At 39.8% G+C, this 27101-nt stretch overlaps 1 protein-coding gene across 6 annotated transcripts in view; it reads right to left on the bottom strand.

Annotated features, from left to right (window-relative positions):
* lama2 (laminin, alpha 2) overlaps positions 1-27101 on the bottom strand; it is a 129587-nt gene that overhangs the window by 52473 nt on the left and 50013 nt on the right. For all 6 annotated transcript variants that reach the window (XM_028397103.1, XM_028397104.1, XM_028397102.1 and 3 more), the window contains exons 12-21: positions 26377-26479; positions 26006-26146; positions 24161-24325; positions 15831-15935; positions 12813-13024; positions 12415-12526; positions 11805-11918; positions 10280-10407; positions 6682-6768; positions 2250-2461 (exon numbers count right to left, since the gene is read on the bottom strand). In XM_028397103.1, the coding sequence (XP_028252904.1) occupies positions 2250-2461; positions 6682-6768; positions 10280-10407; positions 11805-11918; positions 12415-12526; positions 12813-13024; positions 15831-15935; positions 24161-24325; positions 26006-26146; positions 26377-26479 (1379 nt within the window). The remainder of the gene's footprint in view (positions 1-2249; positions 2462-6681; positions 6769-10279; positions 10408-11804; positions 11919-12414; positions 12527-12812; positions 13025-15830; positions 15936-24160; positions 24326-26005; positions 26147-26376; positions 26480-27101) is intronic.

Genomic DNA, 27101 nt, shown 5'->3' on the forward strand with positions numbered 1-27101 from the left:
AGTTTCCTGCATGATAGAAGCAATATAGTCCTTTCCAGGAATAAGCTGCCATTATTTGCTTGTATTAACTATGCATGTCCCTTTGTTAGAAGCTGTTTTTATGGACAGTTGTGATTAACACAAGTAGGACCTGGGAGCAAACCTGCACAAACGCTGCTCTCAAAGAGACTACTGACCACTGAGCAGATCAAGTGGTAGAATCCAGGGTTGAGCCGTTTGACTGAGGACGTCTCAGAAGAAGGTGTGCCTCATTTCCTCTTCACACGGAGCTCAAGATGCGATTTAAACCATTGACCCTGAAGTCACAAACCCCTTGGACAGTACAGCACTCTCCACACATAATCTCCTGCTCTTTTGTACTTGCCTTTTCGAAGAATAAATATTTTTTTATATGGCCGAGAACTCAGAGTGAGGGTCAAGTAGCTATTTGCACTGTGTTTTATATATATATATATGTATATATATATAAATAAAATAACAAAATGCATGCATGATTTCTTAAAGGCTTCAATAACAGTGCTTCTCCAGGCCCTATCAGTTCTCTGAAAAAGTGCCAGAGCTTCTAATCTGAACTCGACAGGCTGTTAAAAGTGGTGAAATTAGACTTTTCCCAAGTTTTCTCTAAGATCCCCAAAGGGTTTATTGATTAAGCATGTATGAAATGTGCCACACAGGTTGTATAATTACATTATTGAATGACCACATATCCCTGTTGTTCAAGTAAATTGACATAAATCTCTTCTTTGTCTGAGAAATGGTCAGAGGGTTCATTTTCTTGACTTTATTCCTCAAACAAATTGCACTGTGGTTGGGTTTGCTTGCTAAATCAAACTATTTTCCATTCTCAGACAGAATTAAACTGAACCACTATTAGGTGCTGGTGGAGGTGGTGGGGAGGGGAGGAGGGGGGGATATAAAATGGCTGCAGATGGGAATTCTAACATCAAAAGAAAAGTAAAGAATTTTTACAGTCTAATAGTGCACAAATGGACTCAGCCTGAACTCCACTGCCCCACTCAATAAAATTCATTAAGACTGGGAGCAATAGGGAGTGCCAAGCAGAGACAGAGAGAGAGTGGTTGTGTTTTAATAATTCTTGGTGGTCTTCTGTCATTCGCACAGGATCAATAACAACTCTCCATCTCCCAAACACAAGCAGCCGATCAGCACTGGAGGAGCGCAATAGATCAGGCCGATTAATCAATAACCATTTAGCTGGGTGGAGAGGGGAAACAACTACAGAACAATGAACTATCAAATACACATTAATACCATCTGTCAGGCTGTCTACCTGCTTTTGTGCTGCTCTGACAGTTTTATCTGTCTGTTTATCAGTCTGCCCGTCTATCCCTCTGCGTGAGGTGTCTGTCTGTTGATATTTCTCCCTGCCAGCCTCCCTGCCTGTCCCACAGTTTCTGTCAACATCAGACTTTCACAAACATGAGCCATCTGTATGTCTTTGTTCTCTTTCTTTGTCTCTCCTTTTTCTTAGGTGTAGTTTTTATTCGCGCTCTTAAACGTAACTGGCTGTCATTGGGCCACTGACATCATACCTCCTACAAGCACAGCTGCTGTGGAGGGAGACAGGCACACACACACACACCAGATGGTATACTATCTACTAAGTGTTTTAGTGAAAGAATTATTAAAGGTATAATTTAGCTGTGACTAAGATAATAAGGTAATAGTTTTAAAGTCATGTTAGGACACACAGGTTGCACTGCTAGTTTTCCCTTTCTGATTACAAAGTTATAAACTTCTATAGTTTAGGGATTAGAGGTAGAGGAAGGATGTCCAAATTTAAACTTAACTACTGCCAATGAGCTGCATTGTGAACCTAAATGTCTGAGCTGATAATATATTTTAGTTTATACAAGTTGACATTATTAGCTCAGAACTACAATGTTCTGCAGGATGTCAAATTCCTCATTAAAATTGTTTACCAAAAAGACTAGACTGTCTGAAATGTCCAACTTGAAGATGCATTTTTTTCCAGATTATTAAGTCACACAAATGTACAATATATTTCTGAAGATAAGCACAATCACCTCTCCAAACAGACATGCAGAGCACCTCTATAAGCATCTGCATTTTTAAAAATAACTAACTATCCTACTATATGTAACGATGTACCTAAGCTTGGCCAAACAACTATAGCCACAAAAACTGGAATTGAAGAACTATGGTACATGATAAAAATCAAGCAGAAATATCAAATGTAGTCTTTTTTATCTTATGTGATTACTTACGTTGGCAGTTTTTTGCTGTGATGGCTTCTCCATAGTAACCTTCAGCGCAGGTGTTGCATGACTCGCCGCCGTAACCCTGGCGACACCGCAGACACTGTCCTGTGACTGGATCGCAGCTGCCAGGTATGGACAGATCCAGGTTGCCGTGGCAATCACAGGGCCTGCAGGACCCACCTGGTATGGTGGGCTGGCCGTAGTAGCCGCTGGAACATCTACAGGCAGAAATGATGACAGAAATTAGGATTTTTATTCTGTTTTTGGGAACATGCCACTGCAACCTGACCAGAGACTGCTACCTCAAGTTTCCCACTCTGAACTGACAGGAAAATATCAACAAACACACTTACATCAGTACAATCTGAAAGATGACCCTTACAGTTCAACACACCTCAACAGCTCACCACTGTCCCAGCTTTGTGCTTGTGCTAGTATACAGTGGAAGCATGTATATCCAAGGTTGTTTGTGTCTGTTGTGGAACTGCACTGTCTTGAAGTGAAAAGCTCAAGTGTAACATAATCAGGATGCATTTTATCAAATGTTTTTATGTTTTAACATTTTGTTTACTGTGAAAAGCTACGTCTCTTAAATAGTAACATTCCTGGAAACAACAAATTAAAAGAGGGCCCTCGATGAAGGACAAGGACACTCAAATGTGTTAACTCTCCGAGCCAAGAATTTTGTTTGTGCATTTTTTCAGTGCATTTCTTTTGATTAATAATAGGAGGATGTCGAGATGCTGAAAAATATATTAACCCCAGAGTGCTGTGGCGTGACAAGAGCAACTGAAACCAAATAAAGCAGGCCTAATCTGAAATAAAGCTCTACAGGCTTGAGAAGGGAATTGAGATGAAAGAGGAGAGGCAAGAGAGACAGACGAGAAAGCAAAAGGAGGCGGGTGAGAGAGAGAGAGAGAGAGAGAGATGGGTAGGAAGGGGAAAGGTCTTCACATTGAAAAGAGAATTGAATTCAGAGAGCAGGGAAAAGAAGAGACACAGAGAGGGAAAGAGTCAAGTGCAGCCAGTCATTATTACCACTGACCCTCCTTGGTACTCAATAGAACTGGCTTATTAGCTTCTCTGTGTGCGAGTTGCTCAAGTGTGTTTGCATGTGTGTGTTTCTGTTGGTGTGTGTTGTGTTTTAAGTGCATCCTCCTTGTCAAGTGGAGAATTGTAAAGGCAGCAATCTCATTTCTTGATAGAAGAAGAGTGAGGGTATCGCTGTTTGTATTTAGTCTTTATTTAGAAGCTAAATTCACAGTCTGAGGCCTATTCTTTGCTATTTTCTTCTATACGGTCAGCATGTGGGTGTCTAGCTGTCTGCATATGTGTGAGCGTGTGTAGTTAGTTGAGTTAAAAGAGGAAGCAAATGTATTTATAGCCCAGAGTGTTTGCAGGAGGGAGTTAAACACCTGGTGAAAACCATCAGAGAGCAGAGGAAACGGCCGGTGAGCAGAACTGGTGGAGAGTTACAGAGGGAAGCGTTTGGATCATAACATTTATGTTCTTTTATTTTTAGTGTTATGAATGGGGAGATGGCGCCAGGGGAAGACGGGTTCTTACCCATACAGCTTTCAAAGAATTTTAACTCCTAGTAGGTAGAAATGGGAGCAAGTTGTTCTTTTACATGCCCTGAGTGTCAAATAAAAGATTATCCCTCTGTTTCTATCCTTTGTGCATCAGAACAGAAAGGGTATCTGAGGACATAAACTCCACCCTAGCTGAATAAAACACTACTTTAAAAATATTGTAAAATTTTCTTTACTACATATTTAATCAGGTACTTGATATAACCATCAGTCCTACAGTCATACTACAATTCTGTTAAAAGAAAAGTTATATTTACAGAATAATCCCTTTCTATGAATGAATCTAATTTTTGATTGTTGATGATTTAGTCACAAATATTTTCTGTTATAAATCATCCTGTTTTTACTTCCCACCATTGTTTGTGACATAAGTCAATATAAAAAAAGAACACAAACACAATAACTGTGGTGGGAAAGTCTTCAATTTTCAGGTTTTTATCGCAGTGTCTTTTTTATCTTCCAAAAACAAAGGATCCATTAAAACCACTACAACTACAGTATTTCTTCCTGTAGTGTTCAATTAATGCTCTGTAATGCAATTTTTCACACTACCAGTACTAGTAGAGCAGTTTAGAAATTTTCTCTGGATTCTTTATTGATGTTGTTGTGAACATTCAGCTTGGCATCTGACAGACATGAATTGAGTGCATCTGTTTTAAAACCAGTGTGTCCTTACACTTTGGCGGTGGCTGATGTTATTTAATTAAACAAAATATTTGTTTGGTTTTTTTCAACAAAATGATGATTAAAATGATCATATTTTTAAAATTGCTCAAATTCATCACATAAGCAGCTGGCTGCTACTGAGTTGCCTGAATCCAATAACAATAACATTTGAATATATACAGTAGTGGCAAACCCTAAATAGCAGCTTGCAAAGTGTTTTAGTTGGCATATTTGTTTAGCAGCTGCATTAACGAGCTTTCGGCTCTATTCTAAATGGCTGTTTATGGACAGGAAATACAAAAGCAGAATCATTTAGTAGTGAGTGGAGAGTCTATTAGCTTGGGAGGAGCAGCTTATTTTGTTAAAGCCCATAATACAGACAAATTGGCACATTACAATTAATTACCACTAACAACAAAAGCACTGTAGATAATGAAGTGTAATGGCAGGTAGTGCATAGCAGGTATCAATTAGACTAATAGAGCAAGAAACACTAACTGCTGATTACCTCTTTAATACCATCATTAGTAATATAAGATTATTTTACATCACCTCCTATGTTTTGCAGAAACCAGCTATTTTTTTTCCTTTAGGCCCTCTATGACTAAAGGCAACATATGGCATCAAAACACCACATACATGTAAGAATATGAACATAACATCACACACGCAAACAAAAAGACATACACCAGTACACAAAACACACACCAGGAAAAGCAGCACAGATTCATCTCTGATAACACACATTTGGGTGCATTAACTCTTTCTTTACATGGTCACTCCCTATACCAGACCAGACATTAGGAAGGAGGCGTAGTCAACTACATGAATCTTCCATATTGGGTGGTGGCTGAGAGCAATGTGGTGCAGATGCTACTATGTGACAAGAGTTAAAAAATGGACTGACAATGAGTCACTTTGGTTTCCGGTGGCAAATGAGGTTTATAAAAAGACTAAACTGCAGACAGAGATTCTGCTGTGGACAGCATGGCGCGGCACGCAGACTATGCAGAGACGGAGAGCACCAACAGCACCAACAACTATAAAAGGCAAGAGTAAAGGCAACTAAACCATTTGGAATGTTTCCATCATGATATTTAGTGTTTCCAATATGAACTAATATCAACTCTTTCATCTGCTATTCTCAGTTAAAAAACAAGGCCTGTACAAACCTGCTAAAAGTAACAGAATGTAGATGAACACGACATTACAGTGGCTACAGTGTGGAATATATACTTAAGCATATTCAGTAGCAAATATGACACATGTCTCTCCAAAATAAGCAGGCTATAGAAGACATACAGTAGTAGTTATTTTTAAATGGATTAGAATAAAATGTGTGCTAATGGCCCCCCACATCAAGTAGTTTGAGATTAGTCCTGTCAGTCCACAAAATGTCCAACATGATGACTATATATCAGCATATATTTAACATCATAAGCCATGAATAACAACTTGGGCTGCCAGGATGGGAAAAAAAATTCCAAATAAAGTGACGAGCCCAACAAGAAGCCCTGTATCACAGGTTATCACTTCCTCTGTCTACAAGAGAATGATATGACACCGTTTATATAGTAAATCGCATGAGCATCAATAGTGACCAAAACGTTTCTAAACTAAATAAACAAATGTGCAGTTTTTTTTAAATAACTTGCAATACTAGAAGTTTCAGTCCAATACAAAACAGGCCAAATTTAATGTATTTCAGTCAGACTGGGTGCTGAGGAGACTATATTTACTCCATCTGCGTCATCACATGACAGTAGAGACTAAAGTTTTAACTAGACAGAAAGAATTCTCATTAGTGCTGGGTGGGTAAAGGAGCTCACAGCTAATGGAACAAGAATGTCACTCAACTCATAAACTGTGCTGTGGACAGAAAGCTGGACAGACAATGAGACATGAAGTGCCACAAAAAAAAGAACGCCGTTAATGAGGAGCTGTTTCTGTTTTTATTTGCTAACAGCTGACTATAAGCCAGACTTATTCCTCAGGAATGGAAACAATGTTAATGGCTCTAGTGCTCTTCCACATACATGCACATTTCATATAGATAGTCATATAGAAGATTCACCCCTGGTGTGACAATGAGTCATAACTTCTTTCATCTCTGCATTTAATTACATAATTTATAAGAACATACAATTGATTGCTTAATGTATGTATTGACAGTATGTTACCTGTCACATCGTGGTCCCGTGTAGCCAGGCTGACACTGGTCACACAGCACCTCTCCTTCTTCACCTAAGTGGCAGGTGGGGCTGAAACTGTTGTGGTTTCCGTGGCGACGTTGTTGAAGTTGTTGATGTAGTCGGTAGCGTTGTCCCAGTGTGGAGAAAGGCAGAAGGAAGAGCAGAAGACAAAGGCGAGTTAAGGCCATTGTCTGTCTCCTTATGCACGCACACACACACACACACCTGTGTCCTGCTTTCACTTTCTAGCCCTTACATTCACACTGGCTGACACACACATTTAATCTCCTTCGCCCCTCTCTCACAGATAAATACACACACGCCTGTACTTCTACATACAATCCTGGTTTTGAATCCTCCCTACAAAGTGTACCCTAAATGAACAGACAGAGAGAGAGACAGAGTAAAGTGATAGTCTCTTGCTCTCATTCTGTCACCCTCCCACTTCCAAAAACTATAGATAGTTCTGCTGGCTCGGGTTCCAGGCCCCGGACTGACTCACTAGCTGAATGACGCTCATTAACCGTGCACTCGTTCAGTGAGTTACAAATAAGCTTTCTTGGCAAGTGAATGTAGCAACAATGAAAATGTTAAGTAGGTTCAGTCTGTTCTATGTTGGTTATTTTTTCTTCTTCTTTCTTTTTTTTTTGGGGGGGGGGGGGGGATAACTGAAGGACACATATCACTTCTGATACAACGTTACAGTGTTAAATTGTAACAGTTAGCTTTGAGACTTATGCACCACATGATGTGAAGACCTCATGTATTTGCAGGACCTTAAGACATCACAGTGAACTTGACCTTTGACCTTTCAGATATAAAAATCTCATCATTAATTTATCCTGTTAGACATTTGTGTGAAACTTTGTGCTAATTAGTGTGTGAGTGCTCGACTTATGACCAACAATGTGTGAAAGTACTTGGGAAAGGCCTCTAACAAGTGCAGTAATGTAAGTATTTTCTGATACCCGTTTTACTAGCGTTTATATTCAGCTCCACTCAACTCTCTCTCTCCTTCTCATTCTCGTTCACACACACACACACACAGAGACACATGCATACATGCATGCACACACACTGACAGCTGATTTGCTCACTCCTCCTCTCCATGCGCAATGCCTGACGTCTAGTGCTTAAGGAAAATCCAAAACAGCACGATATTTGTGCAGAGAAGGCGGTCGGCGATATCTGGAGTACACTCAACGTTATTGATAATGATATTATATAATTGATAATGATATTGATATTAATAATGGAACATCCCACACACTAATTCAGCATAGACAGAGTTGGTAAGACAGCAAACCATTAGGCTATTTCAGGTGAAATGTGGTTATGGTTGAAATGAACTGCGGTATATACCTATAGTCAAATAAAGAATAATAACACATTCAAGTTAGATGTTGCCTGTTGTACATCTGGTAGTACCATATAATTATAGTATTTAGTGCGTATCATGCAGCTATATTGTACTATTTATTTTAACCTTTATTTTACAAGACAATGTCGTTTTAAAATACAGGAACAGGTTGACATATGGCTGAGGTCAGTCTTGAGTTTATATTGTGAAATAAAAACTTTTAATCCATTCCTTGAATGACACAGAATCTCCATTTGGTGAGTAATTCATGAAACATGAAGTTTAGTAAGACAGGTCTTCCTTCAATATAAAGTCCAGGTATTTGTATGAGCAAACTAATTCTACTGGCCTGCCCTGTAATGTATGGAGTTGAGATGGGGAAAGATCCAGGCAGGGTTCTAGTAAAAATGTATGTATTTGTTTTATCAGTTTTAACCGAGAGAATTAAGATTGAACTGAATATTTTTAAATTGCTTCTTGTAGCTTTAAAAATGGTCAGTAGATAAGCACAAAAAACAAACTAAACAGACTTTCTGGGCAGCGAAGTAATTATGTCTGGCTGTAAATGAAAGCAACAGCGATCAAAGGCTAAAGTGATTTCTATTGATTGAGTGTAAATCACCACCTTGCTTCTCTTGCTAACACTAATATGGATATTACTTTATCAGATAATAATACGAGCTTGGACTTTACGGCTAACTGGAACAATCTGACAGGCTTCAGTGAACGTGGAGACTTCATGGCTATTTTGAGGGGCTGAAATGCATGGCACATTCAAGCTATTATTACTGCAAGGTTACAGGGAGGAAGAGGAGGAGGGGAGAGGTGACAGGGAGAGAGAGAGAGAGAGACAGAGACAGAGACAGAGAGAGACTCTTTCTTGAGCTCCTTTTGGTTTTGAACATGCATGAAAATTCTCAGCTGCTGCTGCCATTGTGTTTGTGTGTGTGTGTGTGTGCCAATGTTGGTGGCATACAGCATCTCTCCCTGGTCATTAAGAGAACTGCAGATCAGTAGCGGAGGTAAGGATCCAGATTAATAGTTCAAAAAGCCCAGTTAACCACTGGTTGCAATTACAAAACTAAAGTACCATAGTTGTATTACTTACAGCACTCGTAAAACTCGTAGCCATGGTGATCTGTCAACTTGCAGCTTGTGTACTGGTATGTACATTTTCCAAAAATACTACACACTTTACATATTACTTGATGTAAGAGGCTAATTTGGAGGACATTTTCTACTCTTTTTTATGTTTAAATAATAAATGTTATGTTTCATGTGGCAGCTTTGAGTTTTTATATAGATGCACAACTGCTTCCAGTAAAGGCTTTATCTCTTAGAATGTAAGAAGAGACCACCATCTACTAAAGCAACCCTGTGGTAAAAATTGTTTTATCAACTAGTGCTCAGGCCCTACATTAGCTATGATTCCCTTTTTTATGCTGCCAAAAACGGATGAGACATGGGCAAAAAGCCAACATCTGAAAGCCAATGAATAACAGAGCCATGGGGAAAACACAGGGGGTCTTGGCTGAACTACAGAGTCTATATGTTTCATAGATGAGCCACCAGGTCAGGGACATGGCTACCTCTACAACACATAACAGACTGCAATTTTTCTTGACAAACATAATTTGCATTAGATGTTTTTCAATGCATGGTTATATGTAACTTAGGCCCATTTAACAACACAGAGGAATGCACACCACGAGTGTGTGTGTGTGTTTTATGTCTAACATGTCCGTTTTTTTTGTCTATTTAAACTTTACAGGGTCACAATAAAACATTTTTGTTCCAGAAAAGAGTCTCTCAGCAACTGTAGGCACAGGATGAGCAGCTTTCTGTATGAAAGGCATTGTATGGTACAGGTTTTTTTTATTTATTTCTGTGTCACATTTTATAGCCACAATTATGTTGATTCTAATGATGGCAATGACATTTCAACCCACAGGGATGATGTATCTCCACTTATACTGATGTGTCTACCTGTGGTGATGATATTTCTATTTGTATTATTCCTTCCCATAGTGATGTAGTCTCTAGCTGTGTTGACAGCCCCTAAAGACTAAAAAAAAGAAAACTGTGATTGTCAGAAGAAGACAGAGGAGGAGGATTATGAAGAGAATTCTCAAAAAGTGAGTCAGAGGGGTCAGCAGTGATAGATTGAAGCGCTTGATTAAATCTTGCTGTCATGGCAGCATTAACCCCAGGGTCTTCAGAACCTACTTGTTCCCAGGAAGATTGAGCGGGCAGGCACAGCGCTGACAGTCCGCAGGTGACCCACGGGTGGCATCACCATAGTAACCAGGTAGGCAGCGGTCACAGTGGGGGCCAGCTGTGTTATGGGAGCAGTCCTGGATAGGGGGTAAAGTTCATCCATGTCAGAAGAGCAACACAATTATTTGGCAAAACTAGTTGTGTGAGAGGATATACAACCAATCTGTGTTAATATTGTGCAGAGACATTATTAAAGTTAAAAAAATCATCTCTAAATAATTTAAAATAAGAGAGAACTGTGTCAGACATAAATAGCCTGTGGCAACAAAATTCATTATGCTTTTCTGTGACTGAAAGGAAGCATGATGGGTTTGTTTTCAGGCTAATCCAAAATTACTCTAGTGTAGTTTAGCTTAAGAACGACCAAGCTGTTTTTTTTCTGTTCCTTTTTCCAGCCAAAGTGTCACTGTTTTCATTTTCAGCTGGAGCAACAGTGGCAGTGTTTTGTTACTATACTGTGTTTATGTACATGTGTGTCTCTGCAGTGTTCCAGATCATTTTACTTTTAAAACTAACATCTGTGCACTCCTGAAATACACCTTGACAGATACTCACTGTGTTAACCTATAGAACCATGACATAATTCATTCGTCATTCAACGACTGCCAGAAATCACAAGGAAGAGGTGTGTATGTGCATCTGTCTGCCAATCACAGTGTATTAATATGTATTCAGGACGTGTGTGTGTGTGTGTGTGTGTGTGTTGTTCGTTTATCTGCATGCCCGTGAGTGACTTTATGTCAAACTGTCTTTCTCAGCGTGTATGTGTTTGAGAGAGAAAGTCCCTCCCTGTCTGTTGGCTTTTTGTGAGTATGTGTCCCTCCCCGACACATCCCAGCATCCTGCTCATCCATAATGAAACATGGTAATACAAAATATGGTAATACAAACCTACAGGTCTGTGTGTGTGTGTGTGTGTGTATATATATACAAGTATGTGTTTAAGTGTGTGTGTATTTAGTTTGACGCTAACTGACAGCTTAAGCCTCAGGCAGCGTATAAACTAGGGAGTGAGTGTGTGTGTGTGTGCAAATGCAAATGAAAAGGTTGACATGAATGTATGGGTGTGTGTGCATATGTCTGTGAACATACGTACAGTATATACAGGTATAGAGGGTCTTAGCTTGTAGTTAATTTAGTGACCACTAGATGGCAAATCCGGTGAAAGATGATGTGACAGAGAAAACTTTCTTAAATATATACAGAGAAGTCATTGTATATCTCTCTATTTGTCAAATCATGCATGTAAGTTGATGTTAAATAATGATAGCCAAATAATAATAATAACTTAGGACAAGCCTAAAAAAATAAAACAGAGGTAGAGTTGTTGTGAAGTGGTGGAGAAGATAGAAAAGGAAAAAGAAGACAGAGATAAGGAGGGATAAAAAATAAGAAAGAGAAGGAGAGAAGACACAAAATGAGAAGATGAACCAGGAGACACATAATTACATAATGAACCTATTAATCATCTTACCAGGCAGTGTCCTGTGACCTCATGGCACTCTGTGGCATGTCCATGGCAACGACAAGGTTCACACACCCCATTATACAGATTCCCGTTAACTCTCCGAAAACCAGGAATACATGCCTGAAACGCACACACACACACACACACACAAGAAAACTGATAGAGCTGTCTGTCTTCAAGCTGCTGTGAGTAATTACACCATCATCCTCTAATTAGCAGCTGGAGTGTGTTTAGGTGTTTGTAATTCTATGGGTACTGCACATATTTTGTGATTATATTTGTTTTTATGCTTGACTTCAAAAATACATAATGGCATCAGTCAACATAATAGCAGTGCATCAGCATCATTTTGGAAATGTCTAATGTTTGCTGTTCTGGCAAGCTTTGAAGGATACATTGACTAATAAATTGTTTTGTGAAGACATCTAACTAATCGGTAAAAACAATGCTCTCATCAAATTGCTGTACTTGGCAAATGATTGTGTATTAAATTATGTTTTTTCATACTTGCAGAGTACTGACACTATTTCATCAAACATCAGGGATGTTTTCCTTGATTACTGCAGTGTAAAAGTTGTAGTAAGTACTGCACCTTCATGTGTTTATGTGTTTTTACCTCACAGGAAGTTCCGGCATACCCAGGAGGACAAGAACACATCTCTACAGCTGATGCTTTTCTCTCTCCACTGGCAGAAGGATTTGATAACTGCATTGAGAATGAATGGAGTCTACACACACACACAGACAAACACACAAATAATTATCAAGCAAAACCTTTCAGGACATTGTCAGTTATTGGTCCAGGGCAGTTTGGGTGATTTGTCATTAAGGACTTTTATGTGCCAAGTTTGTTTTCTAACGGAACTGAAATAAGCTTCACCTTTTAAAATGCCATCTTTAGGTTACACAAGATTAAGCCAGGATTATTAATCCTAACTTGACATTAATTAATAGGTGCTTTTGTTATTCTGTTGGACAAGAAGTTGAAAAATGGCCATCAGGTTAAAGTCCCACCTATAAACAGCACTGCTCTCTGTGCTATACGAGGCCCGCACCATCACTCTTGTCACACCGGCCAACACTGACAAGAAATCTCTCCGACTAATTGGCTGTGCTGTCTCTGAAACCCGGAAGTTCTCCGGCAGGAGAACAATGTGTTTGGTGCTAGGTGAGGAAGGGTACACCGGCTGGCCAAATCTTCTGTCAATAATCTTCATCCCGCCTCCCTGAAGGAGAAAAAAAGATTAATTTCAGTTTTTTTCTGTCTTCTTTGTTGCAGTTAACTTGAGTTGATGCCCTGGCACCCTCCTTTATTAAAGCACTATCATAACTAAGAGTGAGAGTGAATGATGTGTCATTAGGTAATGAGCCCAGATTCTATTGGCATTTAGAATGGAGTAAATGCAAAGTGAATTGAGCCCAGGCCTGGTATCTGAATATCTCTTGTTGAGAACAGATCAATGGCATGTAGCAGCTAACACAGAGTGACAACTACTGATGGAGGGAGAGGGAGAGGGAGAGATAGAGCTTACCATGCCAATAAACCATTAAATAAAAAGTAATTGAAAGAGAGGAGGTGGAGAGTCATAAAGACAGAGAAAGCAGCAGCAGGGCCAGGAGATGCAGAGATACAATGAAAATAAGACTGACAAAGAAAAGAGGTGGACTGACAAGAAGGACGGAGTGACCTCAGAGCAAACTGTTCATTAAGTTCATTATGTTTTCTCACTGGTTTTTATTCCATTCGTACCCAAGCCCCCTGAATTCTTTTTAAAACTTCCCACACAATGTAGGTATTAAAGCGAGAGGTAATCCCAGCTGGGCTACTGCCGGCTGCAGATGAACACACATTTGCTGTGCTACTAAGTATAGGATGTTTAACATTTTAGAAGGCAAAGGTGTATATTGTAATTTTATGTTACTCCTCTGTGTAAATGTAAGATACTAATTAATTATGCAAATGCCAAATATTCCTTATTTTTATATTAATATATTCCAGCAGGTTACTATGGTTAGGGATGAACATGTTCTTGGTGCTTCACTTTTTTTTTTCTTTTACTGGTGAATGTGTGGACAAGGCCTAAAACAGCATCTCTACTCCTTGTTCCCACCTTTTTTAAGGTACTTGGCAGGTTGAGTGTTTCAAGCATCTTGGAGAGCAGCTGTAGATTTTGGCTGTCACTCCCTGTGTCTCTCCAGCTAATCATCTCACTATGCGAAGATCAGAGCTGTCGGGGTCATAGCACCTTGTTTGCAGAACGCCTTGTTCACCTTGTCACTGATGGAACGAATGAGATGTCTCCTTGATGGTTTTCACACAGTCAAAATCTCTTAAACATTTGCACAAAACCTTTTAAGCTAATTATGATTGAATTCTGAGCCGCCAGATGACAATTAGCTGTAAGCTAGCTCTGGTACAATACATCAGAGATTATACTAGGCCACCTAACAAATAAAACAAGCTACATTACTGCAAACATTTCAAGTTTCTTCCAGAGCTTTTGATGGTTTCTTGAAAAGACATCTAAAAGCACTTACCAAACACAAATCAGAAAAAATCTGATCATTCTGTTTTAAGATAAATTACTTAGTGTCTTTACTTATTTTAACTGTGTTTATCGAGGCTGGTGTGGGCACAGAATGAGAGAAAGACAAAAAAACAACAAAGCTACACTGACAACTAGACAGAGAGATTATTATCTATTCAGATTCCAAATATTCACAAGACACACGCTTGTGCTTCACAAATCCACACCACACAAACTATCACAACTTGATGCAGATATGCAGAGTAAACAGTGGGCCGAAAACAAAGAAACACAAGGAGACAAAGGCTGAAAGGGAGACAGGGAAGAGGGAGAAAGCTGGCTGACAGTGTGTAGGTGGTTCATTATTGTCATCATTTGGAGAGGCTTTTTGTTGACAACAAGACCGACACTTGTCCTCCTCCCAGTCTGTCGATCCCACTGACACATCTTTAAATAACACAAGCTCATTGGTCCACGACAGTCTTTCTTTACTTCGCTATATTTTCATGTTGTCTTCTCTGTTGTTTCACTTTCTTTCTGTTTCTTTCTATATATAGCTCCTCTGTATTTCTTACTGCCATCATTTTACAATGCCTCCTTTATTTTATTTCATCATTCTCATTCCATCATTATTTCCTTTTTTGTCCTTTCTCATTGTCATGCATGAAACATTTCATTTATGTTTTAATTTTATATCTGTAGTTTCACTTACCTGTCATGCCTGAGAAGTAGGAACTTCCAAACAGATGCGGTTTCTAAAAAACCTTCCAACTATTCTAATTAAATTTCCCTCTTCTTTAACACATCATTGGTAAAAAGTTCTGTGTGCAAAAGAGAGCACAAACACACACAACCTGCTGTTGATTTGTGTGTACAGAATGCTCACACACACACACACACAATGTTGTTTAGTGATATAGGAGACATAAACAGTTAACTAATAGTGTTGCTGCTTTGCTTATTGCTGCCATACATCATATTGCAACCTGCTCATTATAAAGACGTACAGAGGGAGAAGAGGGAAGAGACTCTCTATCTGCATTTTTTATTGCTGAGCTCAGCAATTCTTTGCAAGCCGGATCTGCAGTGTGTGTGTGTAGGTATGTGTGTGAATGCATGTGTGTGTGTGTGTGTATCTTGTGTCTGTTTTAACAGTTATTTGCTACTTCATTTAGTGGTCTTCACTGTTGATAAAGTCGTTTGTGGATAAAGATAAATAATTCTGCTGACACAAATACATAGACACACTCACACACAAACATTCACACTTGAGTTCCTCTGGTGGTAAACATTTCCTCCCACTCCCAAAACAAAAATGTATTTGTTAGGACCATTCTTTATTATTGTATTAGGCCAAAGAGCTGTCCAGTGACCTGGAGAGTATTTCTGGCCTATAATATATGGCTCCTTAAAGAAACTCACAAATTTACTCAAAGGATTAAACATAGAAATGATTACACACAGCATACATATACACATTTAGATAGATATTTTATTAGTTTACCTCTATGATGAGATCAGGTTCTGAGGTGACTCTGATGGCCATCTGCTCTTGTTGGTCTGTAGAATAGGATACAGTGTAGACCAAGCTCCCTCCATAGGCTAAAAGCTGAAGAGACACAGAGGAACAAACATTATAGACTTAAAGGCAGTAACTACTTATACCTAGTAGCAGTTTCTAGTCTTTTTATGAGAACAATGAAAACAAATGGCCACTTTGAGTGACAGGTTTGCACCACCACAGGTCAAGAGTTGTCTGCTTAGTTGCTACTAACCCGCCTTAACACCCTCTTTCCCACATTCAGGTTAGCCAGGGGGTTGGCGGAGGCAGCTGACGGCCCCACACTGCACCTGTTCTTTTAGAAACCAGTGGAGAGTTTTTACATCTTTACAATCCATGGTTTAACTCTAACTGCCACAGAAATGACAGGGTAAATGAATGTGAAGAGGAAAGGCAAACGTTTGTAAAGCAACATGTGCAACCATCCTGTGCGTCCAGCTGAGGCAGTCATAACATCTGTAACCCTGTCATACTGTCCCCGCCTACTTTAACTAAAGCACAGCCACTATGACGCCTGTTTCTACTGATGTATGAGGTTTACATAAAAAAAACCTACTCAAAATCTTAAAAAACATTAACAGGTATTTGCTCCGATCTTTGTTGTTCTGTGTTGTTTCGGCAGAGCTTTTCTGTCGAGTCCACAAGAATGAGCCTTCGCTGAAGAAACGCTGCATCGGCATGATCCTGAAATTTATTATGCTGCTCCGACCTGAACAGTAATGGGTGGGAGAGCGAGATAATAATGCCACCATAAAAACAGAGGAAAGGGGGACATTGAGGAAGGGGGGGGGGTAAAGAGTGTGAGACGGAAAGATAGAGAGAGTTAGTGAGGGAGTAAGAGGCAGGCTTAATGCCTCTATAAACCTCCTCCATTCTACATCATTACTCTCCGTTTTTAAACCAGTAGAAGGAATCACCCATTTCGCAGTTGACTGAAAACACACACACACACCCACACACACACATACACACATAGCAGGCCTGGAGGTGTACATTTTATTCTATAACACTTATTCTCTATCTGCCTCCATTTGCTGATCTGGACTCCAGAGGACAGTAAAATCACAGTTTAAACCCACACTACACATCCTACACAGATCAGACACTTGTGCTGCTGCTAATCTGTGCACCAGTACAATCACACTCAATGCAGAGCGTTTGTTCCACTGCAACAATACAGCAATATGGGACCAATATAGTACACATATACCAACAATGTACCGTATTTTCTGGACTACAAGTCACACTTTTTTTTCATTCTTTGGCTGGGTATGCGACTTACACTCAGGTGTGATTTACATATCAAAAAATACAATTACTTAGCCTTGTGTCCTGACGTCCCATTGCAAATATAATGGTAGCTGTTCTGTCCCTTTCCTGACGATTCTCTTCCACTTCCAGCTTGTCCACACTTTGCATTTCGAGCACAGGTGACATGCACGTTTATGGAACGTATATGTTTTTTTTCTTCTTCATTCCGCATTTTTTGGCTGGTACGACTCTGATATTAAAAATAAATCTTTTGCACTACTGATTGGTAAAGCTTTGAAGAAATGGGTTAAAAACGTAAAGTATATAGAAGAGATCTGGCAACTCAGGTAATGTTCAGACAAACATTTTTTTTTGCTTATTTTTTTTGTGTTATATTTACACAGCCACAGGAGGGCACTAACTGCATAAACACCAGTCTTTCATATCGCCTTGAAAATGTTATATTTCTGATGCTAATGCTGTGTTACTTATATTAGGTATCTGTGGATCCTTCATTGAAATGACTGAAGGTTTCCGATATACAAACTTTAAATATGTGAGAAACCAGTGAAAAATGGGACTGTTTGCAGATGTTCATGTTTAAGACCCCTTAGATTCATCCTGTTACCATATCAAGGGGTCTGAGCCCCCAGCCTGGTAAGAAATACAGTAGAGAAAAATGTAGAAAGTTGCACAGATATGCAAGTACTTCAATCCATCTACTGCAAAGAGCTCTTGCTTTAAAAAAGGTAATTTTTATGTATTATCCTCTTCTCCTGTATTTACTGTTGAAGCAGGATGTGAGCTCAGAAGTAGCCTTTCACTATGCTTCTCTATCCACTTAGGTCTACTGATTGTTGCAATTAACTTACTTTGAAATTATTCTTTTCTTAGACAAAGTGGCATTTCTGTGACATCATCCACTCAACCTGGACGGTAATCAAAGCTTTTTGTCATGGCAACCTGATGCCACATCTCTACCCCTGTGGGGGAGAGGAAATACACCAAAGAGCAAGAGAACAGCACAGCAGGAGAGAGAAATTATGGGGAGGGAGATCGGATTTATGGGAAGTGGAAACGAAGGAACAATAAACCCTCAGACATACACACAGCTGCAACAGACAAGAGCTGGATCCCCCTGTGAGCTTGATAAGCCTGTTATTAGCTTTATTAGTGGCCAGAATGAGACGAACAAGACTTAATCCTCGCTGTTAAACCCTAATCAAGACTCTGACACTGTCTTCATTAGAGGAAAACCATGAGTATATCAGTCATACAGGTCATACAGTTTACTGTATGTGGGAGGAGGAGAGATAAGGCAAAGTAATCTCATATCACAACATGACTATTCCCTGAGAGGAAAGAAGAGAAAATACTTAACTATTGAGATTTAACCTGGGGCATTTAGCCTCTGCAGAAGCATTTTCAAATTAAGATTTCTTAAAAAATAATAAAACATTTTGTTACTGGCTTTGGTGAGGAGGGGGAAGGGGAAACAAAGAGATATGACATGAGTAAAGTTATGGGATTTAATTTGCTGTAAGGTGTGGATTTGGGTTTGGAGGTGTGAAAATGAGTCACTATTGACCTCAGTCCTCCTCCAGGTTTTCCAACAGAACACAGAACAGATATGATGTAATATGACTTTTCCACCACTTTAAATAACCAACTCCAGGCATTTTAATGACCTACAAGAAAGTGTTTGTCCACCCTGATGTTAGCACAGTTCATATTAAAAAGGTCAGATTGTTACAGTTCTAGTCTAGGGGAAAAAAATGCTAAAACATCCTTTCAAAAAAAAAAACTACTTTTTTGTAAACTTTCACAGGGCACTGTAGGCTTAATAATCTTGAAATAGAAGAAGTCTCTTCTAGAGTTGAAAGACAGAAGTCAGCAGATATGGCGGAACAGACAACAGTAAGAACTGCAAAAAAAATCCAAAGCAAAACATGCAGTTAAATCAATGCCAGAGTGGCTTCAGGACAAGTCCCTAGCTGTCCTTTGTGTCCAAGCCAAAGGCAAAACTTCAAACAACATCTGTGTGGAGACCGAAAACGATCCTTTACAGACTTTTTTCATACAATCTCACATTGCTGGAGAAAATCATCAGGAAGAATGGGATAAACCTCCCAACCCACAACTAGAGCACAAAGGCATATTTCGACCACCTGTTACGAGTTTTCTTACTATACTACACTATATAAACAGTTTTTCCCCTAGTAATGATGGGCAGCCAAATCCATATTTTGAAATTATATTGAAATGATCAGAGACTCAGAGAGGTATACCTGCTGCCAAAAAGCTAAGTATAGTATAAGCCTCTTATCCATAGTTACACACATTTTATTGTTTGCAAAAACACTTGTGACAATGCATGTATTTGTTCATCTAAACTACAGTTGATTCATCCATCAAGTATTTAATAAGACATCAATTTAAATGTACACATCATTACTTAAATAGTACTCTTTGATTTCCTGAACTCAAACCTTGCAGAGAAATGACCTGTGTTTATTTCAGAGTTAAGAAGCAACAACATCAAATCTTTCTGGAAGAGAAGTATACTAACTACAATTAAACAAATTACTAAGTGTAGGAAATAACGACATGCAATTACAATGTTACTTTCCTTTGTTCACACCACATGCTAGCTTCTTGTGAGGCAATGTACGTCTGTTTGCTGTCAGTTTTTGGAATACAACAGCAGACAGGAACAACTGATGCTCTCTTCAAGAGATTTGGCAGAGAGAGAGGGAGTGAATGGGACAAAGAAAAAATCACCCTTCAGGAAATGAGAACCAGATTGTCACAAAGGCCTTAGAAAACAAACTCCTCTAAACGACACACACATGCAGGCAGACAGAGCAACAAGCTGAAGAAGGAACGATGAATACACTACACACTGTTACTGATGCCCATGGTGCCAGTTGTATCACATGCTTCACTCTCTACAGGTAACACAGACACGCTTTCTTTCCATCTCTCTCCCTCCCTCTCTCTCTCTCTCTCTCTCTCTTTCTCTCAGACACACACACACACACACACACACATAGTTGGATTAGATTGGCTCCAGGTGGACCAATAGATAGTGGAATACTGAAAACATACAACCAAAAACTGACCTTCTCTGTGTGTGTGCGACTGAAATATGTATGTAGTGAAACAAACAAATAAAGCCCTTGTTGAGGAAAGAGTCAAAACCCATCCACTGTCAGTGCTGGCTGGTCCATGTCCAAAGACCGCCTTGCTTAGATGCTTACTGCATCCTCTGTGCACATATTTTCTACTTTTTTTCTGTCATGCAAGTTGGTGGGCTATCCTGGAGGCAAAGAGAGCATCCAGACTTCCATCTGGTGTAGAGAGCCGATAAAAATAGAATATTACTGTAAGTTTGAGTGTGATTATCCTTCTTATTGTTAGCTAGCACTACCTTTATGAGCCACGGCACATATTTTACATGTAACAATTCCCTGTATTCACTGTAATTCAGTATGTCCCTGACTAAGAGCAGCTCATTCATTTGCTTCCAGTCTCTTAGAGCCAATCAACTATTGTTCTGCACCCCTATAGCTCACTGACTCTTGAAAATCAGAAACAAACAAAAGCAAGATGGCACCATATATTCATTAAATACACTCAGTGCAGCTCCACCTTGGAGGTTTTAATTGTTAAATGTTTGTTCTCCTTCACCTCCTGAAATACCAGAGATGTAAAAAAGTGACAATGTAATGAAAGATGTTTGCACCGAAATATATTATGTTTGATTTTAATTATATTTCTGTAATGAAAACACCAGTGAACAAGGACTGCGATGGTTGTTTAAGTTGTGCTACCGATAACCAGGTGTAATGATTTTCTGTGCTGTGGGATTGGTGTGTAGATTTATCACAACAATACAAATCTATGTGACAGCATTATGTGATTAAAACCGGGAACAAATCCTCTGTGACTGATGTAAAAGCACTTTTTCCAACCATGTACATAAAAAAAATTGGTGAGTGAGAGAAGAAAGTGTACAAATGGAAGGGAAAATCCATCTCCTGCAATCATCACCAGATTACTAGCATTGTACACAAATTCCTCTACACACATTTGCCCCCCCTTATAAAGTCACAGCTTTTGTAGGGCAACAATATTTTCTACACAATTTACTTATAGAAGCAATTTAAAGACAGATTTCATTCATCACAGTTGTCAGGTGCCAACATCTATGTGTATGATGAAAAAGGAGCACTCTTTTAATCATCTAGTAGCCACTTTTTCACCTCTAGTTTGTATCTGTAGCAAGTTTTAACTCTCAAGAGGATTGCCTCAGTCTCTTTAAAGAACAGTCTGAGGTCCTTGTCCACATTCTGTGTTGTACAGTAGTCAGCACTCCCCCACTTTGCTCACACAGGCGAACCTACTGACACAGATGTAGGCTGCTAGCTAAATGCACATTAGCCACCTAAAAAACACCTCCCTAAAATGCAACTTTTTGGGTGTACACTATTTCTATTACAATCCTGTGTAACTTGTGTGTGTATTAGTATGTGACATTAACACAGCAAAGCAACGCAATGATATAAACAAATTCATCAAAAGAAAGGTCTGGGATATCATGTGGCAAAGTTTCTTTTCTTCTCTCAATGGAGCCTGGGTGTTTTTAAGAGGGAATAAAAAAAAGCGAACAATGTCTTTGATGATTATTTCTCTTCTTTATAGGAAAAAAAGATAAGAACAATGAGAAATGGTGATCAAAGTTGTAGAAGACAGAAGTCAGAAAATCTGTTAATTTACTGTTGAAATAAAAAATCCAGAACTCCTCTGTGTTTTACTCATGTGGCATTGTCACAGTGAAACTTCCCTTTACAACAATTAAACACTAAGAGAGGATGTAGTCAGAAAGATAATGAAAAATGTGCACATCTACATTTCCATGACACTGAGCAAATTCTTCCTGCTTGAATTACAATTTGTGTTTTTGTTGCCACGTGTGATGCAGAAAAGTACAACATACTCCCTCCAAGAGATGGGCGAGAGTCTGTCCCAGGTGAAGCAGTTTAAAAGTTTCATAGTCTTGTCCATGAGTGATAGAAAAAGGCACAGGCAGATGAATAATAGGCTGGGTGCAGCCTCTGCAGCAATGCTGTGGTGGGCCTGTACCAGGCCGTTGGTAGTGAGGAGAGAGCTGAGCCAGAAGACGGAACTCTTAACTCAGTCAGTCTATGTCTATGGTCATGAAATACAAGCGGGTTCTGGGTGGGCTTACACTAAGATCAAATGAGGAGTTCAGAAATCCACAAAGAGTCACTGGTGCTCATACTACGACAAATTAGTTGAGGTAATTTGGAACCCTGGTTATGATAACCCTGGTATAAATCCCTAGATGAGACCCAAAGGCCAACCCAGAACCTTACGGAGGAATTACATCACCCAGTTGGCCTGGGAGAAGCTAGGAATCCTCCAGGAGGAAGTTAAGACAGGGAGGTCTGGGTGCCTTTGCTGACCCTAATGATACAGTGATCCTGATGAATTAAAAAGTTTGGAAAATAAATGGATAAATGAAACATGAAATCCACTACATTAAAGAGATGCTACTCATACCTCCAGTAACTAGAGTTATATTTGCCTCTTCACTCTGAACCCTAACTTATTTGCTCTTGGCTGACAAATAAACCAGAAACACTAGGATAATAATATTTTAACAGAGCACTCTTTAATGAGAGCAGTGGCTATACTCATGAATGAGCGGTCCCTGAAACCATACAGCTGATAAAATACCCAATGAGCAGCAACAGAAAAAGCTTCTGGACCAATGAGCCTCCACAAAGCATCCACAAACCAATGAGCATCCGTGGCATTAATGATACAGGAGGTCATGCAAGAGATAAAGAAAATTGTCGCACACACATTTATGCTCTTATGTATCCACTGCTAGCTTTTTATTACACACACAGCCTGTCACTTCCAATGACACACGCTAACATGACAGACCACAGTGTGTGTGTGTATGAGTCGCACAGTCAAGTCACATAGCATCTATCTGTGTAACGCGATCAGCGATTGAAGCAAGGAATCGCTTTTTCATATGCACTCGCATGCTGCTTCTAGCGATCACACGCATGCATACACACACACACACACACAGAGTGGTAATTTGTTTGTTTCCCATGTTTGGAGGCTTTTGGTTCTGCTCCGCTGTCCCTAATGCCTCCAAAACACATCATTATCTGACTTATATAGACCTGGGAGTATGTGTGAGTGTTGCTGTGTGTGAGGATGCGTTTGGTGTGTGCATGTGAGTGCGCTAACAGAAAAACAGTTGATTATCGAGTTCAACAGGCGAAACACTGTTTACCCCGAGAGACACAAAGCAAGCAAGAGAGATAGAGAAATAGAGAGAGAAGAGAGAGCTTGGGGGATGTAGAGGGAGATGATTTAGGAACAGGGAGGTGAAAAATGGGAGTCCTGGAGAGACGGAGTGAGAGTTAGAGGAGCAGACCAATGAAAAAGAAGCAGGGATGGAGGGATGGTTAGGGGGAGGGAGGGATAGAGGTTCAGACAAAGAAGTAAGATGACAAGCCAGGCCTGCAGGGTGCAAAGTAATGAAATTCAGTGGTATATTCCTCTAAGCCATGACACACAGACAAACATCACAGTCAGTCTGTTGTTGTAGTAGGGCAACAACTCGACTTCAGAAACATGGACTGCAGCTATTTGCCAGCTGGAGAGATAAGGCCTAATCATGGCCAGAGAAACACCACAGTCAACATTAGCAGAAGCTGATCCAGAGAAGCAGGGCTAGGAGGGAGGTGAACATCCCAGCAGGACACATTCTCACCAGACTCCACCCAGGGGATATGTTTTTAGATCACACAACTGGATCTGTTTATGTATTCAAGCCTGTCTTAATGATGCAGCATCACAAAAGAGATCACATATTTGCCTAACATTACACTGCAGTAAGAAATGCCAAGTGAGCTTCTATTAGGACCTCAACTCAACACTCTAAGGCTTAAGAGAGAGTGCTGGCAACTGACCTTGTTTCCCAGGTATAGTCCAGGTGCATTCCAGTAGTAGGCAGAGCCAAGGTCGTTCACAACGTCTAAGTGTCGGACGCTCAGATATGGAGGTGTCTGTCTGTGAACTGACCACACCCTCCCTCCTGTGTGTCCAACCAGGTGCCAGCCTGTCAGAGTGGTCTCCTGAAAACAAAGTATAATTTTTATTAAGTTTCAGAAATGACCATGATGTTTAAAAACAGATCATTTCACTTCCCACACTGAAGTTGCTCACAGTCAGCAGGTCAGTAGCAATATACCTTTTATACTTTTAAGGAAAAACACAAACTAAATCACTCAGTGAGCCTTTTTGTTTCTTATTCATTACAAAACTCAGTGCTGACTGAATGCAGAACAGAATACACAGACAGGATCTCTGCCAGAGTGTCATGTTTTATCACTGCCAATCAGAGCTGAGCCTGATAAACACCCAGGCAGACCTATTTGACCTGGGAATAATGTCGGTTGCAGCCTTTTCGTGAAGGAAAGACAAAAGCTAGATGTTAGCAGGTTTTGGATCAGTGTGGTTATCTGAAATTGGTTTTCCAGTGAATGTGCTATTTCTGCAGCTTAATGGCAGCACCGGCCGGTCCATGCTGGTGGGTATGCAAACATTTGTGCAGAGACTCACATGCACAATCATGACAAAAATCACATGGCCCAAGAAGATCATTATATATCTTTAATATTTTTTGAAATAGTTCTTTCCATTGTAAGATAATATAATAATAAGATCCATTTTAGGATTACAGTTAAAATATATGATGTAAATTTTTAATTCATTGCAGATCCACAAACAAAACAACTGCTTTCAAAATATCAATAGTGAGTATTATATTTACATCCACAGTGAGTGTCAAAATTATATGTATTTTCAAAAAAAGGTTTTACCTGAAATGAGCACTTGTTGTAAATGTAAGTCAAGATATGTTTAGAGGTTTTATACATCTGTCACATCAGCCAGGAAGTCTTGCATATGACACCTTGATTTTTTTTCTTAATTCCTCAAGGATTTTGTGTGTGTGTGTGCGAAACAGAGAGCCAGACACACATCTGTCGTTGCAATTAACCTAACCTTGGCTTCCCCTTTTGAACACACACACACACACACACACACACACACACGCACACACACACACACACACACACACACACACACACGCACACACACACACACACACACACACACACACACACACACACACGCACACACACACACACACACACACACACACACACACACACACACACACACACACACTATCGGTGTCTAAATCAGACCTGTCATCCTGTCAGTGCCTCCTCTTCCCGACTCTCCTGCCTCGCCTGTCAGTCAAAAACTGTTTTCCTCTTGCTTCACCTCTCTCCTGCCTCTTGCCTCTTGTCTTGTCTTTCCTTTCTGGTCTTGTCCTTCCATCTTTTCTTCCTCTCAACTCTTTACTCCACATTTTTAAACTTCACCTTGCCTCTGACCTTCACTGCATTCTATCCACAATCCCCCTCTTTACTGAGAGTTTGGTAAGGATTTTGGTTTTTCCTACTGTTGTCTTTTAATGCTGCAACAAACACCAAGTGCTCCTTGATATTCCTTTTTAAATTAGTACAACTGTGTGGAAGTACACTATTCTTGTTATCTTTTAGACACCCAGTAAAGTGATTCCTTTCTCTTTATGCCTGAGACCTTTGTTCTAACAAGACTTGTAAAAAAACAAATCGAAGGCCTTAACGGAAAAATCATCATGTAATGCTCACCTCACTAAAGTGATTTTAACGCTGTGTTTGAAATACAAATATGGAGATTATTTCCTTTTCATTTGTGCCTACATTTTGATAGGTCCATGTGGAGGCAGAACACTGGCTGGAGACGCCCATGCAGGAGCACTTTTCACAGCCACGTTGGTTGTCACCTTGTAGATTGTAGAATCCAAGTTTACAACGGTCACAATTCTCTCCCTCAACATTTTCCTGTATGCGAGAAAGACAAAAAGAGAGACAGGGAGAGATAGAGAGGGAGAAAGATGAAGAGAGGAAGAAAGATCCAGCAAAGTTTATGGGCTGCCCTCGAACTGACGTTATGAGCACAAGGCATGTTATTGCAGTGCTAATGTGGTGAAAATAATGATGACGGGGCCAAAAAGGTTGGCACAGAAGACTTGTCATTATTTTTGTGCATATGAGTGTGTGTCTGTGTGTACCTTGCACACACAGGGTGTTATACATGGGTCAGCATTGGTGCTTCCTTCCACACTGCAGTTACAGCGCTGACAGGACGGGTAGCCCATATAACCGACAGCACACCTGGAGACAAATGAGATTAATAACAATAATAAAGATGAAGCTGATGACTATTAGAAAGGCCACCCAATAACTATGGGTTCATCTGCTCAATTCTCCTAACAACCACTATTTCTGAGTCAGATACTGATCCTGTGCTTTGCTTCAAACAGCTGACCCTGCTGATATGCATGTAGATACAATTTCCAGCATAAATATATATAAAGACACAACGTCCTAATTAACAGAGAAAGTGAGCAGATCTATGAGGAAGCATTTAAGAAGACTTGCTTATGCAGCTGGCTTGTTGTCAGTGCAGGTCAATAAACAGGAATAGTCTTTTAAGGGTGTCTTTGGGACTGCTGAGTGTTTGTAATATCCACAGAAGCCAAGAAAAGAGAAAGAATACAACAAGCACAACAAATGATTTTAAAGGGACGGTTCTTGGAAGTGGTGTTGTGAAGTAGTATCCGTAGTCGGTATACTACCTACAGAAGAAGTTGGTGGCACAACACCAGAGTGAGCTGGGCAGGTGCTGTGAAAGTGGTCATCAGCAAAATGTATTTGAGCCACTGAAAAGAAGATCCTTCAACTTTGTTCTATCAAATGCACCAGACTCTACTTGTAACATTGTTACACATGTTTT

This window comes from Parambassis ranga, chromosome 24 (genome assembly GCF_900634625.1).
Source record: "Parambassis ranga chromosome 24, fParRan2.1, whole genome shotgun sequence".
Taxonomy (NCBI): Eukaryota; Metazoa; Chordata; class Actinopteri; family Ambassidae; genus Parambassis; species Parambassis ranga.